At 49.6% G+C, this 15380-nt stretch overlaps 3 protein-coding genes across 15 annotated transcripts in view; 1 reads left to right on the forward strand and 2 right to left on the reverse strand.

The window, feature by feature from the left end:
* Positions 1 to 9552, forward strand: part of FAM160A2 (family with sequence similarity 160 member A2) — a 31128-nt gene extending 21576 nt beyond the window's left edge. For all 13 annotated transcript variants that reach the window (XM_032489172.1, XM_032489170.1, XM_032489181.1 and 10 more), the window contains one exon: positions 652 to 9552. In XM_032489172.1, the coding sequence (XP_032345063.1) occupies positions 652 to 1013 (362 nt within the window). In that variant the 3' untranslated portion in view covers positions 1014 to 9552. The remainder of the gene's footprint in view (positions 1 to 651) is intronic.
* Positions 1498 to 6276, reverse strand: C10H11orf42 (chromosome 10 C11orf42 homolog). Its single transcript, XM_006185640.3, has 3 exons — positions 6205 to 6276; positions 1897 to 2695; positions 1498 to 1628 (listed from the first exon to the last, which is right to left on the reverse strand). The coding sequence occupies exons 1-3, from the start codon at positions 6274 to 6276 to the stop codon at positions 1498 to 1500; spliced, it is 1002 nt and encodes a 333-aa protein (XP_006185702.2).
* A 1417-nt stretch (positions 9553 to 10969) lies between the features above and the next one.
* Positions 10970 to 12210, reverse strand: LOC102508864 (olfactory receptor 52W1). Its single transcript, XM_006185639.3, has one exon. The coding sequence runs from the start codon at positions 12170 to 12172 to the stop codon at positions 11210 to 11212; it is 963 nt and encodes a 320-aa protein (XP_006185701.1). The 5' UTR covers positions 12173 to 12210; the 3' UTR covers positions 10970 to 11209.
* Between the last annotated feature and the right edge of the window lie 3170 nt (positions 12211 to 15380).

Here is a 15380-nt window from a genome sequence, read left to right on the forward strand (position 1 = left end):
GAGAAGGCAGTATTTTAAATGGTTCACTTGAGTCTAAGCTGATGTGAAGTTGTCTGGCCACAACTGCTGGGAAGGTGGCTTTGGTGGATATAGGAGAGGGATTGCTGGAAGGTAAAGTTGTGGCACAGGAGAGTGGGTCTTGGAGGAACAGTCGTGTGTGGCAGATCTGATAAAGTCACTGAACTATGATTGCGTATGTGGCCCTGTGGGTACTGAAGGAGCAGGGGATGTGGGTCAGGTGTTACAGGTGGGGGAGAGAGGAAGTGTTTGACCCTAATTCAGGAGGGTGCTGGGAAGCAAGAGGTAAGGGCATGTTACAGACTGAGGAGAAGGAGCTTGGCCATGGTAGAATGGTGATTGGAAAGGGAGGAGCATTAAGAGAATTCCTCGTGGTGAAGGGGCCTGGAGAAGGAGGGGGTCTTGTCTGGGGATGAACGGCTGAAGTGTTGACTGACTAAAGACTGAGCATGGTGGTTGGCTGGCGGGGAGGCTGGACAGAGGGAAGAAAGCTGGGCAGGCAGCACTTTGGTGTAGGTCCTAGTCGAGAAGTCCATGAACCTGGAGGGGTACGGGGAAGTCTCCTCTCCCAGGCCAGGTGGGGGGGCACTTTGCCTGACCCAGCACCTTCACGACACTCCTGTTTGTTCCCAGTGAAGAGTCGGAGGCCGTCCTTGGGGGAGCTGCTCCTGCGGCACGCACACAGTCCAACCAGGGCTCGGCAGGCGGCGCAGCTGGCTCTTCCGCCTGGGAGAGACGGCGCAGGACTTGGCCTAGGTGGGGGCTCCCCGGGGGCTTCAACGCCGGCCCTGCCCCACCGAGGCGGGGCCCCCGAGCGCCAAGGTGAGGCTCTGCGAGTCAAGAATGCTGTCTACTGTGCAGTCATTTTCCCTGAGTTTCTCAAGGAGCTGGCTGCCATCTCCCAGGCCCATGCTGTCACCTCGCCTTTCTTGTTGGATACTTCAGAGGAGGGATCTGGCCCTCCTGTCTCAGGCTTTGGGGCCCTCAATCCTTAACTTTCTTCCATGGACAATCAGGGCCTTGAGTGGCCTGGGCTGGGGGCCAGGGTGTAGGCTCCTTTTTATGTTTGGAGGCAGTGGCGAGAGGACTTTTTAATTTATTTCTGATGAATGTTTTCTGGAGAACTTGTTGCAATACGTATAAAAGGGAAATCTCTATTCTGTGCTCATTCTTCCTTCCCTCCCTTTTTCTATGGGGCCGGGGCTCCAAGAAAGTTGTACATAGATGGGGAAGTGGTCAGGGTACTTTCTCTCTGGTGAGGATCAGATACCAAGTTTCAAGGCACTTCCTACGCCTTTAGAGGGTGAGGGGACATGAAACCTAGGGAAGAAATGTGGGCCTTTCCTCCTCCAGACCCCCACAGGAAGAAGCAGCATGGGCCTAGGATGGTTTGGGGGAGCAGCAGCTGATGTTTATTGGGGACCAGTGTCCCTATGTCAGATCTTGGGGGCCTCGCCCCCTGCATCTCTTGCCTCAGCTTCATTCGTCGCTGTCGAACTCCGAGGACAGACCCTGCAGCAGGGGCAGGGACATGGAGTGCCGGTCGGGGTCCCCGGGGCCCCCACCCTGGGCTCCTGGTGGGGGGCTGCGGGGGCTGAAGAGCCAGTTCTCTGCCAGGGTTGGGGATAGTCAGAGCTTGACTCATGCCCTGCTTTTTCTGCCTCCCTGATCCCTCCCACTGGTCTTCTTTGTTGTACCCACCCCCTCACCAGGACCATGCTTCCATCTCACCCTCCCCTGGCTCCCTCACTCCATCCTCCTCACTAGGGTCCAGTGTGGAGTTACAGGTGCCCTGTAACGCATTCCTGGGCTATACTCCCCATGCCCTCTCCCTCCACCCTGCCCCGTCCCTCTCATCTTCATTTCCCCTAGCAGTACCTGACAGCATCTGGGGCCCTCTTCGGAAGAAGTTTCGGCCCTTGTAGGAGAATCTGGTTGGTCTACCCTCTGGCCCTTCCTGGGGAGGAGGTGTAGGTGGGTCTGGGACAGGCATGGGCACAGCAGCAGCTTCGGGGATATCCTCAGGGGCTGATGTGTGGGCCGGAGGTGGCATGGTGCTGAGGTTGGGTCTGACCCAACTGGCCCCCTGAGGCAGTGGGTCTTTGATCAGAGGCTTCTGTGGTCCCAGCACTCCCTTGGGCTGCAGTGAAAACTTGAGGCAGGAGAAGGCAATAGGCAGTGACCGTTGTAACCGGAGCAGCTGGGGCTCACGGGCGGTAGGCAGCAGCCCCAGCTGCAGCCAGGAACAGGAGAAGACCTGGTAGATAACATAGATGCTGCGGGTGCTTCGGAGCCAGGGAAGAGTCTGCTGTAGGCTCACCTGCCCTGGTGGCAGCAGCAGGAAGGCCACCTTCTTGCGCAGGCCACCCATATGTAAGTGGATCTGGCAGGGCTGTCCATCCAACAGTCGCGTTTCTCCATAGGCTATCTCTGCTCGGCCATTTGGTGAGTATTCTCGAGTGCAGTGGGCAAAGGCTCCCTCAGACCCTGCCTGCTCCAGGAGGTTTGGTAGTGGCCCCACTGGTTGTAGTGCCCGCCGGCCCTGCCGACCTGGCAGAGCCAGGCGGGTGTGGGCTGGGCGGGACTGTTTCACAAGCACACCCAGTAGGTCATAGCAGGTTGCGTCCGACAGGAAAGGTACTGCCACTACATTGTGCCCAAAGCGCTCCTCGATGACCTGCAGGTGGCCAGTTTATAGGTCAGGGACTGAGTGCATTAGGGTCAGGGCTAGGAGTCACCTGATAGCCTGCTCTAGATCGACCCTCCCACTGTCACTGTTGGATTACATCTCCACAATGTGCTCAAAGTGTTATGCTTCCTGCTTATCTCCCAGTTCTCTCCTGTAGCAAAACCTTGAATGTCTACTATCTGCCAGACTCTGCTAGACACTGGAAATGCATAAAAAAATGAGACTTTGTCCTTGTCCTAATATAGCTCAGTCTAATGGAGGAGACAAACATGTAAACAGTAGGCAGCTAAGTAAAAGAACAGAGAGCAAACTATGGGGCAGGTGAGCTGTGATTTAACAGCCTTTGTCTTTGATAGAAGAGGATCAAGGATAGCTTCTAGGTGGTAATACTTTGGCTTCTAAGGAATTAGGTAGGAGAAGGAACAGCCAGTGAAAAAAACTTGCACTTAATAAACTAAAGGGCACAGTCAGGAACATATAATTTCTTATTCAGTGTAGGGTGTGGAGAGGGACAAGCACACAGGAACTTGAATCTTCAAGGCCTTGTGTGTGTGCTAAGTGGTGGGAATTTTATCCTGAGGACAATGGGAAGCCACTTGAAGGGCTCTGGCTAGGAGGGGCAGGATCAGATAGGCATTTAAAAAGTTTATTTGGAAAGGAAGGCATAAAATAAAGGGAGATAGAAAAATCAGTTAAGAATGTTATAAAATTCCAGGCAAGACATGGTGAGCCTCTGAATTAAAATAATGGGGGAAGATATTTAGGTTATAGAATTAGTAGAACTTGGTCACTTAAGGTGTGTGGGAAAAGGAATCCTCAAGGATTATTCTTACGTGATTGGTTAGATGGGTGATGTCATTAACCAAGAATGGATACACAGAAGTAGCTTTGGAAGTCCACTCTTACACCGTGTCTGCCCTAGCTGCAGGGGGTACTTCTTTTAGGGATTTGTGACCTCATCTTTGGAATGCTAGTTCCAAAAGGCTTTTAAGGATTACAGTTCCTCTCGATTTTGTCCTTGTCTTGGCCTTTTTGGGCTTGGTAACCCAGTTTTGGAAAGTTTAACTTCATGACCAACTGGGAAAGCCTATAAGATCCTCTTAGTAATTATACTTAGTTATGATCTTAACTCATCCCAGATATTGTTGGCTGAGAGTTCTGGGTCTGCATGCCGCTGGGGAGCATATACCGTCCCTTCTTTGGGCCCCTTTCATTTTAGAGTTCTAATTTTAAAATGCTGTGTGCTCTGCTTCCCTCCCCCAGCCTCCCAAATCCAACATGTCTGTGCCCCAAGATGGCATTGCTCACTTTGCTGGCCTGGTAGAATTCACCAGTGGTCCCTTAAAGCTGATCGCTTTTTGCTACTTAAAGCTGATTTGGAAGTGCTGCCCCCTAGCGTAAGAGAAGGGTACCTAACTGATGGAGCTGTGTCTGGGCTTTACACAAGCTGTGATAGCTTGAAGACTCCTGTTTTTTGTCATCTAGCCAAGGAAATAACTGGTGCTCTTTGTTGATCTGCAGGGAAGAATTTCCCATCATTATTACTCCTTTGTTTCACTAAGACATGGAACACTTAACTTTTGAGTGGAGGCCTCGGGTTGATAAAGGCCCCGAGAAGGGCGGTTGGGTTTCCAGGGGTGACAGCAGAGCCATGGTGGGTTAGGACTTTTGTATAGAATGCTCTGCCCCATGACCTTGAAAGCATAGTCACCAGACATAACTTCAGAACCCCACCCTAGCCGCTCCTTTGGTGCCTCGGTTTCTGTACAACTAAGGCGAATAAAAGTGTCTCCAGGGGAGGTCCCTCTAACAGGAGTGTGATGTTTAACGTGTCTGGTTCTCATGGTCTACGTTTCTGCTAAAGGGTGGCTCCCTGATTTAGCTGGAAACTCTTTTCCAGAATATAGACAGGAATTTGCCTGAATGGAAGTTATTAAGTCCTTATTCTTACCCTTGAGGGCCCAAATGGCTGCCCTAAAATAGGAAAATTAAAGTGCTCAGTTCTGTGCTAGAGTGAGTGTATTCTTGGCAGAGTCACCATTTGAAACCACTACCTGCTTCTGCTGCACTTGTATTTCTGGATGGAAGTTCTGAGGAGCTTAGAGGCCTGCAAATTTAGCTCACCCGGGAGCAGCCCAGGAAAGTGATGGTGGAAGATTATCTTCCTGTAGGTACCTTGGCTGGTTTGAATTCTGATAGGGAGCCCTTGAGTCACATTCTGTTTAGGGAGATGTTCTACAAAGTGCCCAGTAAACTGTCAGCAGTTCTGAAGAGAGGAAACCAGGTCACTCAAAAAGGTGTCCTACTCTTTGAATTTGCTATCTACCACCAGTGGTTTATCCTGCGTGTCCCTACACTGAATTTCCTGACAATTTTCCATTTAAATAGCATAGGGAGATTTTCTGATTCTCAGAGCTGGTGTAGCTTTCTAATAGTTAAAGACCCCATTTATTTCACCCTAATTGTGATTCATCTAGTCCAGGCCCAACCTTTTACACTGCTGAAACTAATGGCTCTCATTCTTGGGAGGACCTTGGCTCTCCTGTTTTTGCTTCTTTGGGAAGCTGACCTTTGTGGTGAGCAGCTACTCCATTTCAGGTGGGACCTACGTGCCATTCAGGCTGCCTTGAGTCTGGTTGGCACTCCTTTAAGGTGATCGTTTTAAACCTGGTGGGCTGCCTTCTACAAATGCTTTCTGTTCACTCTCCTTCAGATAACATGACCAAAACTTGAGCCCTCAATTCTCTAATCTCAGAAATTAGTCCCCATCTAGATTTGGTGGGGTTTTCTGGGCTCTTGCAACTCAAATATAGCTGGGATTTGCCAGGTCCTGGCAATCCATATATTTGGCTCAAAACCCAAATTCTCATTCTGTGGAAGTTAAGCGGGAGAGAATCTGTGAACTGGTTGAAGGTAAAGTTCAGGTTCTTTAGAAAACTTAAAAGGCCTTTCATGATCAGCCCCTATCTCTCTTTAACCGCATTTCCACCAGTACTTTGAACTCTGTTCTAGAGGACTGTTTGCAGTTCACAGGTATACATTTTCTTTTTTCTCTCCTGGCTTTGGCATACATTCTACCTTTAATTAGTACACTGCTCACTCACCAACCCACCTGCTTATTAACTCATTCAGGTGTTCATTAAGCACCGTTTATGTGCCAAGTATTCCTCCTCCCTCTGGGTGGGAATACCTGCTTGCCTAGCTAGAATGTCACTCTCTCCAGGAAGCCTTCCTGACCTCCTAAGTCCTGACCCTGCCTTAGCACTTCTCCTTTCTGCTCTTACGGCTCTCTGTATGTTGTCTTTCAAGGAACCTTTCTTTCTGCTTTTGCAGTTGTAATTAAATTGGGCACTCTGTGCAGTGCCTGGCACATAAGCCAGCACTGAGTAAATGTTAGTTATTATTGTCTCCAGGCTTTCCACCCCTTCCTAGTCAGAAGCTGCTCAGACCCATCTAGCTCACACTTTGTTACTTCCTCTTTAGCCTTCTTTACCTACCTTATCTTTGATGAGGGTCCAGGTGGCATCAGCTTCATCCAGTGTCAGCAGGTGAGGGGTACCAACCAACATGGTGGGGGTGTGGGAGGGGTTAGGCAGGGCAGTGGCTGCTGCAGGAGCCCCAGGCTGCCCAGGGAGGTGAGGCCCCAGGCCCTGGGCTCTGACCTACTGCAGTATGAGGTCATAGAGGTCCTGCTGGGTGCTGGGGCCTTGGGTGGGGAGAGGGCAGTCACTTTCCTAGCCTCACTGTGCCTACAGCCTCAGTTCATACTCTTTAGTTGCTTATTCATTCTCCTGCTTTAGGGGAGGAAGATGCAGGTATCCATTAGGGCATTTGTACATGTCTGCATGTGTGTGTGTATGTGTGTGTAGTTCTTGGTCTGAGTTCTTTAAGGAAACAGGATCAGGCCCCTCCTCCCTTTACCAGCCTCCTTAAAGCAATTTGCTTTGCTATCTTGTCAGTTGCAGATGACTTCTTTGTGAGATTGGATTGGGGTCCTGAAGGACATGAGAGAAGCAGGGATCAGCACCTAAACGAGAACAAAGCAGTGACTTTCAGCTTTGGCTGTGCTTTGGAATTACCTGGGAGCTTTAAAAATTACTGGTACCTGGATCCTACTCCCAGGGATTCTGATTTAATGGGTCTGGAAAATGCCTCGGCATCAGGGTTTCTTAAAGTTCCTCAGGCAATTCTAATGTGCAGCCTAGGTTGAAGCTCATTATTAGTGAGTGGGTTACAGTTACAACGAAAGCCGGGTGGGTGTGTAGGAGGGTGCCGTGCTGAGCGGTGACAGCGTGGAGGATGAGAATCGAATTGGGATAATGTTGCCTTAGTTACTGGAGAGAACTTTCAGGAAACCAGATACACCCAGGTAAATTTAAGAAAATGTTCTCCATCCTCCACTCCCTTTCCTGGGCTGCCTTGTGTCTAGTGGGTGCTCTCCCTCTGCAGCCCTAACCTGTGGGTGATTTTCACTTGTGTCTCTGTCCGGAGATCTCAACCTGGTGTTTTGCTGGGAAAGAAGAGTGGTTTTTCCCTGGAGAAGAACCACCCTAGAGAGTTTCTAGAAGCTCCTTCCCCACTCCACTCCTCTGTGCCCAGGAAGACCCTTTGTGTGCGGGGAGCACCCTCCGCTATCCCGGCCCAGCGTATAGAGCCGTCTCACAAAGTCGGCCATTGTTGGAGCTGACTGAGGTGGTATGAGTATGGGGCCCCGGGGAGGGTCCTACTGTGGTGGGAGAGTGCTGCCGGGAAGTTCCCTAAAGGACAGGTAACTGGCCCCAGTGGAGAGCAGGTCTCCCTGGACAGAGCAAAGGGTTTGGGTGTCAGGTCTTTCAGCAAGGGTTTGACAGTGAGCATGGGCCTGTGCTCCAGGAGAGGAATTAGTATTTAAATATTTGTTGAAAGTGAATGTGTTAGGGGCTGTTCCAAACACTCTTGAAGGCGTTATCTTAGTTAACCCTTTTAGTAATCTCTTGAACTAGGTACTGTTATCTCCCCATTTTACAAGTGAATTAACAGGCTCAGAGAGATTAAATAAACTAGTGCAAAACATACAGTGAGTTCATGGAGGGTCTAGGGTTCAAATCCAAGTCTGCCTGATTCCAGCTTTAACCATTAAACAGTAGTTTCTTCTGGTGAAGGGAGAGATCAGCATGTTCCTTGTGCTTGCCCGAGGGCTGTGTGCCAGTTTGAAGTTCAAAGTGCTGATTAAAGGGAAGTGGGCAGGATGGGAGAAGAGCCACCATAGACTCAATCAGAAACCCCAAGATTCTTGTAAGGTAAAACCAAGTCTCCTCCTCCTCATGTCCCTTTAGCACATTTTTTATTATGGTCGACAAGGAGAGGTCACCTAGTAAAGTATAGCTGGCACCTCTGTTCCCTCAGAAAGGAATTCTGAGTGAGGTAGACAGAGGTGGAGAGAGACAAGGACAAGAGACAGACACGGGGCATAGCTGACTGACGGTGCAAGGAGACAGATGCCGGGGGACAGACAGTGAGAGCTGCTGAGAAACAGGCAGAGAGTGATGCACATCTGTACCCTGAGGGGCTCCAGGATGCGAAGGGGTGGATGAGGTAGGTGCCAGGTTGATGAGCTGTTGGTGAAATCAGATGAGGCTCTCTTTCGGATTTTTGTTCATAGAGGGGGCTCAGAGGGGAAACTGGGTACTATTGAACTCAGCCAGAAGCCCATACCTCTGTCTTCTCTCTCGCTGTCTGATCACCATGATCCTCCTGCTCCCTAAAAAATCTCATAAAACAAACAGTCTGTCTTTCCTTTTGGCTCATAGAGACCGAAAGTTGCTGAAGGAAAACAGGTGACAGCTGAGTTCTGGGTGGAGTTGATGAGCCCAAGGGCTGGGCTGTTCAGGCCATATCTTACTCAAGGGTCTTGCCACCACTGTGGCAAGTTCTGGGGTCTCCCTGGGGAAGAAGGCACAGGTCATCAGCATATCTGAGGAGTGAGCAGGGTGGGGAGCACTAGGGGAACAAACAGGTGGGGCTGACCATCCAGAGAGCATGCTGCTTTCTGCAAGCACCCCTAGGGCCGCACAGAACAGCACCAGTGGTGACGAGGAGCCCTTCTCTCAGGCTGTAGGGATGCTCGTACAGGTCCCTGATCCCTTATTTGAAACCTTTTGGGATGGATGGGTTTTGGAATTCAGAGTTTTTCAGATTTCAGAAAGGGAATAGAGTGCCTTTATGATATATAAAGGAATACCCCAGTGCGATTCAGGGCAGTGCTCTATAATCAAACCCATCAATAATTCTGTAGCTAAGTGTATGAATATTCACACTAAGTGAGATAAATATATACTATAAATATGATTGTGATGGGTCAGGCCAGATTTTGGATCAAAGTTATGAAAAATCTATTGTTTCTTAAGAGATTTTTTTTTTATTTTGGAATTATAGATAAAGGATTATGGGCTTATAATTGTTCTCAGGTTGTTGTGAGGAGTGAGAGTGCCGGTAAAGCCTTCTAAACGCTCTACATGGTAGGTATGCAGTCTCCATCCAAAACAAAATATGAGTGTCCATGGGGGTGGACCTTTGGCTTGAGGGAAGAAAGTTCTTACAGGGAACAGTATACAGCTTCGGACTCAGCTGCCTTGGGAGTTGTGTGTGCAACCAGAGTGAAGGTGCCTTAGAAGAGAGGCTGCCTGTGGTGGGAGGGGGACTGAAGTCATTGCTTATGAACATTGGCTGTGTGTGATTTTCCCTTTTCACGTACCAGAAGGGAAAGACAAAAACGGTGTGCGTGTGTGTATGTGTGACACAGGACTGTCACACATTTCTTTATATTTCTTTATAATAATGTTGTAATAAACATCTTACTGCATATATCTTTGTTCACATCTCTAATTATTTTGTCAGGATAAATTTATTGAAGAGGAATCACTCAGAGAAGGATATGTACATCTTAAAAACTCATGACTCATTAGGATTAGAATTTTGTCACAGTTATCTGCAAAATCATTGCCTGGGGGTCTTCTTAACTCACAACTTCATGAAAGAGATGAGCCTTGAGAATGACTGAGCCCACACTTGGGCTGAGGGAAACTAGATTTCCTCCTCGTCCACTTGGCTTCAGCATGACAGCACCTCTGAAAATCATACCAGGCTTCTGGGCTCTCTCTTCAGTTCCTTGTTAATGAGGATCTGGTGAGGCCCCATGTGGCCCTGGAGGTGGCATCACTTGCTTTTTCAGATCTGCAGCCTCCTCCTGTGTGGCATCCCATGGTGCTTGGTCCAGCTGTCTGTGTGGAGCTGTCAGGACAGCACCAGGCTTCAGGTTTTTGTGGCTAACTCCCATACCCACGGTTATGATTGTTTTCCCAGAGAACCTGGGTCTGCCTGTGCAGCCTACAGATTACTCTAACCTCATAACATTGACCCTCTGCTTTTTGTCTGAGATTATACTCATTCTGGACTTTACACTGGTATGAAAATCTCTTTGTGCAGTGTCTGTCCAGCGCAGTCTTTTAGCTGAAAGTGCCTCTCATGCGGGGTGGCACAGTGACACTTCCTGTCGATCTCGGTTCTCCGGCTGCCGCAGCAGTGTGAAACATCCCTGTTTCATCATACTGCACCAACATCGCGTGCATCTCACGATGTTGGCCAGGACTAATGCGGGTGCTGGTGAGGATTCTATTTGGAAATTCTACATTCTTGGCTGAGGATGCACAAAAGGGCAGATAGGTGAGAGACCATAATGACTCTGGACCTCAGGCAAGCAGGTGAAGTGGTTACAGTGGTTTTCTGGGATATCAAAATTTCTTTCAGTTGGACTCCTGACCCCTGAAGCTGCAGACCCCTGGGAGAGCAGTTCTAGCCATTAACTCCTGAGGCTTTGGCAGGGTGGTAAGGGGAGGGGTAATAGTGATTATACACGAGACCGAGAAGATTGTCTGAACTGAGAATGTCTTAACGAACGGTATCTTGGACAAATTTGGGACTCCAGGGCACATTATCCAGATTCTCAGAAGGTGGGGATCAGCCTGTATACCTGCTGACTGACTGAAAACAATCTGGCTCTAGGAGTAGAGGGCTGTGATTCCAAGCACTTGCCTCCGGAGGCAGTGTCACTCTTCCCAGACCCCCAGGTCCGGAATCTGTGGAGGATCGTTCGTGAGGGAACGTGGGGAGACTTAGGTGGGGGTGGGGTGATGGAGTGGGGTGGGGGGAGGAGGAGGGGGATAGCTATTCTTTAAGTTAAACGGAATGTACTATGATCCTATAATAATTCCCTGATCTCTTATTTTTCCTGCCTGATAACACGTGGTACCCTGTCTCCTGTTTCTTCCCAAGCAGGATGCATGGCTAGGCCAGTTTACAGATGCCAGTGGTACACATAGAGCCTTCACAGCAAATATCTGTTGAGTGATGATCACGTCATATGCAGACCATGGGACAAAGATGACATAATCCACACTCCAGACCCCAGTCTCCTCTGAATGTCCCCTAGCCTCCACCCCCAGGCACCATTGTTTTCACTGTCCATTAGAACTGGCTTTTTCTGAATGTGAAGATTTCTAGGAGGTGGTCCCTGATCTGCTTGGTGCGGGCTCCATAGATGAGGGGGTTGAGGGCAGGTGGCAGCAGCAGATAGATGTTAGAGAGAAGGATGTGCACGGGCTTTGGGACGGTGTGACGACCAAAGCGGTGTGTGAGGTAGGAGAAGAGACCAGGCACGTAGAAGGCCAGAATGACACAAATGTGGGAACTACATGTACCAAAGGCCTTGGCACGGACTTCCCAGGTGGGCATCCTCAGCACAGCCTGGGCAATGAGCCCATATGAGCCGGTGATGCCTAGAATGTCTACACCTGACACAGCCAATGAAAGTGCCAGTCCATACAAGTTGTTGGCCCGTGTGTTACCCACCACCAGCTCCACCACTGCCATGTGGGCACAGTAGGCGTGGTCTATGGTCGTGGCTTGGAAGTGCTCAAATCGTGCCACCAGCAGAGGGAAAGGCACAACGATAGACACAGCCCTCAGCGCCAGGGCCAAGGCCGCATAGCCCATGCGGGCTTTGGTGACTAGGACAGAGTAGTGCAGCAGACGCCCTACTGCCACAGCACGGTCACAGGCCATGGCCAGCAGCACCCCAGATTCCACGGCAGTCAGTGCGTGAACAAAGAACATCTGGACCAGGCAGGCAGCGTATGGCACAGGCCGGGGCCCGAGCCACAGCACAGCCAGCAGCCCTGGGGCTACAGATGTGGCTAAGCCCAGGTCTGTGGCTGCCAGCATGGCCAGGAGCAGAAACATGGGCTGGTGCAGCGTGGGGTCTATCTGCATCACTGTCAGCAGTGCTCCATTGCCCAGCAGGGAAAGCAGATACATGGGCCCAAAGACCAGGGTCAGCCAGGCCTGGGCACCTGCTAACCCTGGAATGCCAGTCAGTATGAAGAAGGTTGGGCGTGAGAAGGTGGAGTTGGGCTGTGGAGCTTCTGCCATCCTGTAGAGTCAAAGCTTTAGGGCTCATGGGGGCATGATTGCTGATAGGGGAAGGACAGGGAGAGATTTGGGGATGTCACAGTGGCATGGATCCATCCATGTGTGTATAAGAATAGTGCAGGGCCGGGAGGATCACAGTGTTATAACCTTTGACTGGGGTTTGGATGGATAATCAAGGTCACAGCCCTAGCTAGGATGGGAGAATCCTTGTGCCTGAAGGCCCGTGAGTGTTGCAGGGGAGCATGGGCACAGAGGTGGAGAGAAAGTGGGGTGTCACTGCTGCAGTGGCTGGTAGAGCTGGAGCCCTGCAGGTGGAGGTCAGCTGAGAGTGGAGCTGAGATGAATGATTTCTTCCTCAGGGTCCAAGTAGAGTCTGTCTCAGTCTCTGTAGATGGGGGAAAGCCGGTGCTGGGCTCTACAGTGGGGATGGGCGCCATGATCTTAAGTGTGGCCGAGCTTTAACATTCTGGGAATCCACCCTCCAAGAAGAAAGGAGGAGAGCAGAGAGAAAGGGAGAGACAGGAGGAGGAGGCAGATGGGACCTGGAGTGAAGCCAGAAGGCTGGCGTGACAGGAGAAAACCTGGTGGGTTTTTGGGGTATGGAGTGCTTACGTTATTCTTAACTTGATGCTGAAGTGGCGAACTTGAACATGGGCTGAAGAGTTGACATAGGTCCTGGGAAGCAATGGAGAAAGAGAAATGGTGGCAAAAAAAAGGAACTTCTCTGTCTCCTTTCCTTCTTCACAATCCAGAAGGGGGTCACACTAGATTCTCATTCCTGTGGTGCCAGAGGGAGTGCAGGTGACAGAGAGGAAGGAAGTGGCACTCAACCCAGGGTAGCAGCCACATGAGGAAGAAGCATCTCTGATGCTGGAGGAGGCAGGATGTATAGAACTGATTCCTCCCAGAATCTAGCCAACTGCAGAAGCTTGATGCGTGTTGGATGGATGATACCTGAAGGAGGAAGGAAGCACCAGCAGAAGACTTGACTGGGGAAAGAGACTTGGCCCTGGGTGTTGGCAGTTTCTCCTCGTCTTGACCAATGCCTGGGGGACCTTTATGTGGCTGTTCTCCCTGCTTCCCTCCGGGGACCGTTACCCCTCCCACCCGGCCACATTAACTCTTCCCTTTCTGCCTCTTTGCTCAGTGCTGATAGGCTGGGTGGCTCAGGAAGTAGAGTCAGGAGGCAGAGGTGGGGGCAACAAGGAAAGAGACTGACTTATGGGAGTGGAAAGATCTGGGGCAGAGGAGCACTTCCTCTGAGAGGTCTTTGCTGACTCCCTGAAGTCTGGAGAGAAGACCTTGCTTTCTTTACTCTTAAATGGCATCAGTCTGCCTCTGTTGCATTGTAATCACTCACCTAACCCCCGCCACCAGACTGAAAGGGTTACAGGCAGTGCTTCTTATTAGCCCCAGTATCACCACTGCTTGTCACAATGCCCCATAGTCAGTTGTCTATAAATAAATATTTATTGCTTTTAATTGTGGGACAAAACTGCTGGCCCAAATAGCATTTGCTGACTAACAGGGGCTCGTACAGTTTCAGAAACCTTACATATTCATGGAAATGAGGGTTATTCACCATCAACCACAAGTCCCACTGCTATAATGAGACGTATTCTAAAAGTCAACACACTGTGCAAGATAACATGACAAAACCATAGGGCCTAGTGGGAGGGAAAATGGGAGTAGGGGCACAACATTAAAAATGTCATCAGTGACACATTTAAAAAGGATGGGAACCTAATAATGGTAGCAGTGTTTGACATCCATTAAATGGTTAGAAAGTACATGAATATACCAATAAATATGACACTTCACCTTGAAAAAGACCTGGAGTTTTCCTTGTGGAAGTCAGTGTTGGAAGCAGCTCGTGAATTATTGTGAAGGTAGAAGGAGATGCAGATCGAAAATTTAGTGGAATCAGGGGGAGGGTATAGCTCAGTGGTAGAGCACTTGCTTAGCACGCATGAGGACCTGGGTTCAATCCCCAGTACCTCCTATTAAATAATAATCAAAAACCCTCAGCCTAATTACCCTCCAAAATTAAAGAAAAAGAAAATTGGGTGGAATGTTGTAATACCACTTGTGGATGGGTGTAGCTCACAACACAAGCAGTGAACAGAGGCAGCTGATAAATGTTTGCATGTGTGCACATGTGCGTGTTAGGTTTTCCTATGTGGCTTGGTTCAGCTGGGTGCAGTTTTCTGCGTTCACCTAGTTTCTTGCAGATGGAATCACACATAAGCAAACAGGAAATTCACATTAGGCTCAGTCACCTAATATATCAACTGGTTGGAACACATTTACATTTCAAACCCAGCTTTATAGCAGAACCAGATGACTCATGTGCGTGGCCCTGTGGTGAGGATGCAATGGTGATAACAAGACCTTGCTGCCCTCAGGGAGCTCACAGTCCAGTGGACACAGCGATGCAAGCAATTGTCGGAGGGCTATTACAGTAACTGCACTAATTTAGGTCAGTACCAGGTATGGTGTGGGCATAGAGAAAGGAGTCTCTCCCTCTTCCTGTGGGAGTCAGGGAAGTCTCTGAATTATAGTAAATTATAGTAATGGCTGCAGTCCTGTGGAGTTTCCTATGAGCAGGCTCTGCCCTAAGCCCTGTCCTCACAACATGCATTTGCAGCAGGTACAAATATTTACCCCATTTTACAGACAAAGAGCTAAGGCATGAAGAAATTAGGTAACTTGCCCATGGTCACACAGCTGGTAGACAGCAGTTAGGATACTGACCCTGGCATCCTTGCTCTTAGCCACTGCTTCATAGACTTCCAAGATTAGCACATGAGTAGTTTTCTAGGGAGAGCTGGGGCAAAAGTCATCTGTTCCTGGGAGGAGTTCAGGTGACTTTGGGATTGGCAGGTGGTCCTAGGATTGCTGAATGGGGATATATAGAAAGAGCTGCAATTATTTGGCAGTGGATGGTGATCCCTCACCCACCAAAGGAGGAGAGGTGCTCTTGGGAGGTGGGAGCAGTGGGCTGAGAGCCATGAAGGAGAGGGTTGGGAAAAAGTACCCTTGATGCCACCACATTCAAACGGTCCCAAGAGGACACTAACAGCACTTCTGGCTGACACATGCCTATCCTGGGCACTAACTGTTTGTATAATGATTGTTCATAAGATAAATCACAGACCCCTTAAGCCCAACAACATTGAAGTTATTAAATTCTTGCAAATCTGCTATA

This window comes from Camelus ferus, chromosome 10 (genome assembly GCF_009834535.1).
Source record: "Camelus ferus isolate YT-003-E chromosome 10, BCGSAC_Cfer_1.0, whole genome shotgun sequence".
NCBI classification, from domain to species: domain Eukaryota; kingdom Metazoa; phylum Chordata; class Mammalia; order Artiodactyla; family Camelidae; genus Camelus; species Camelus ferus.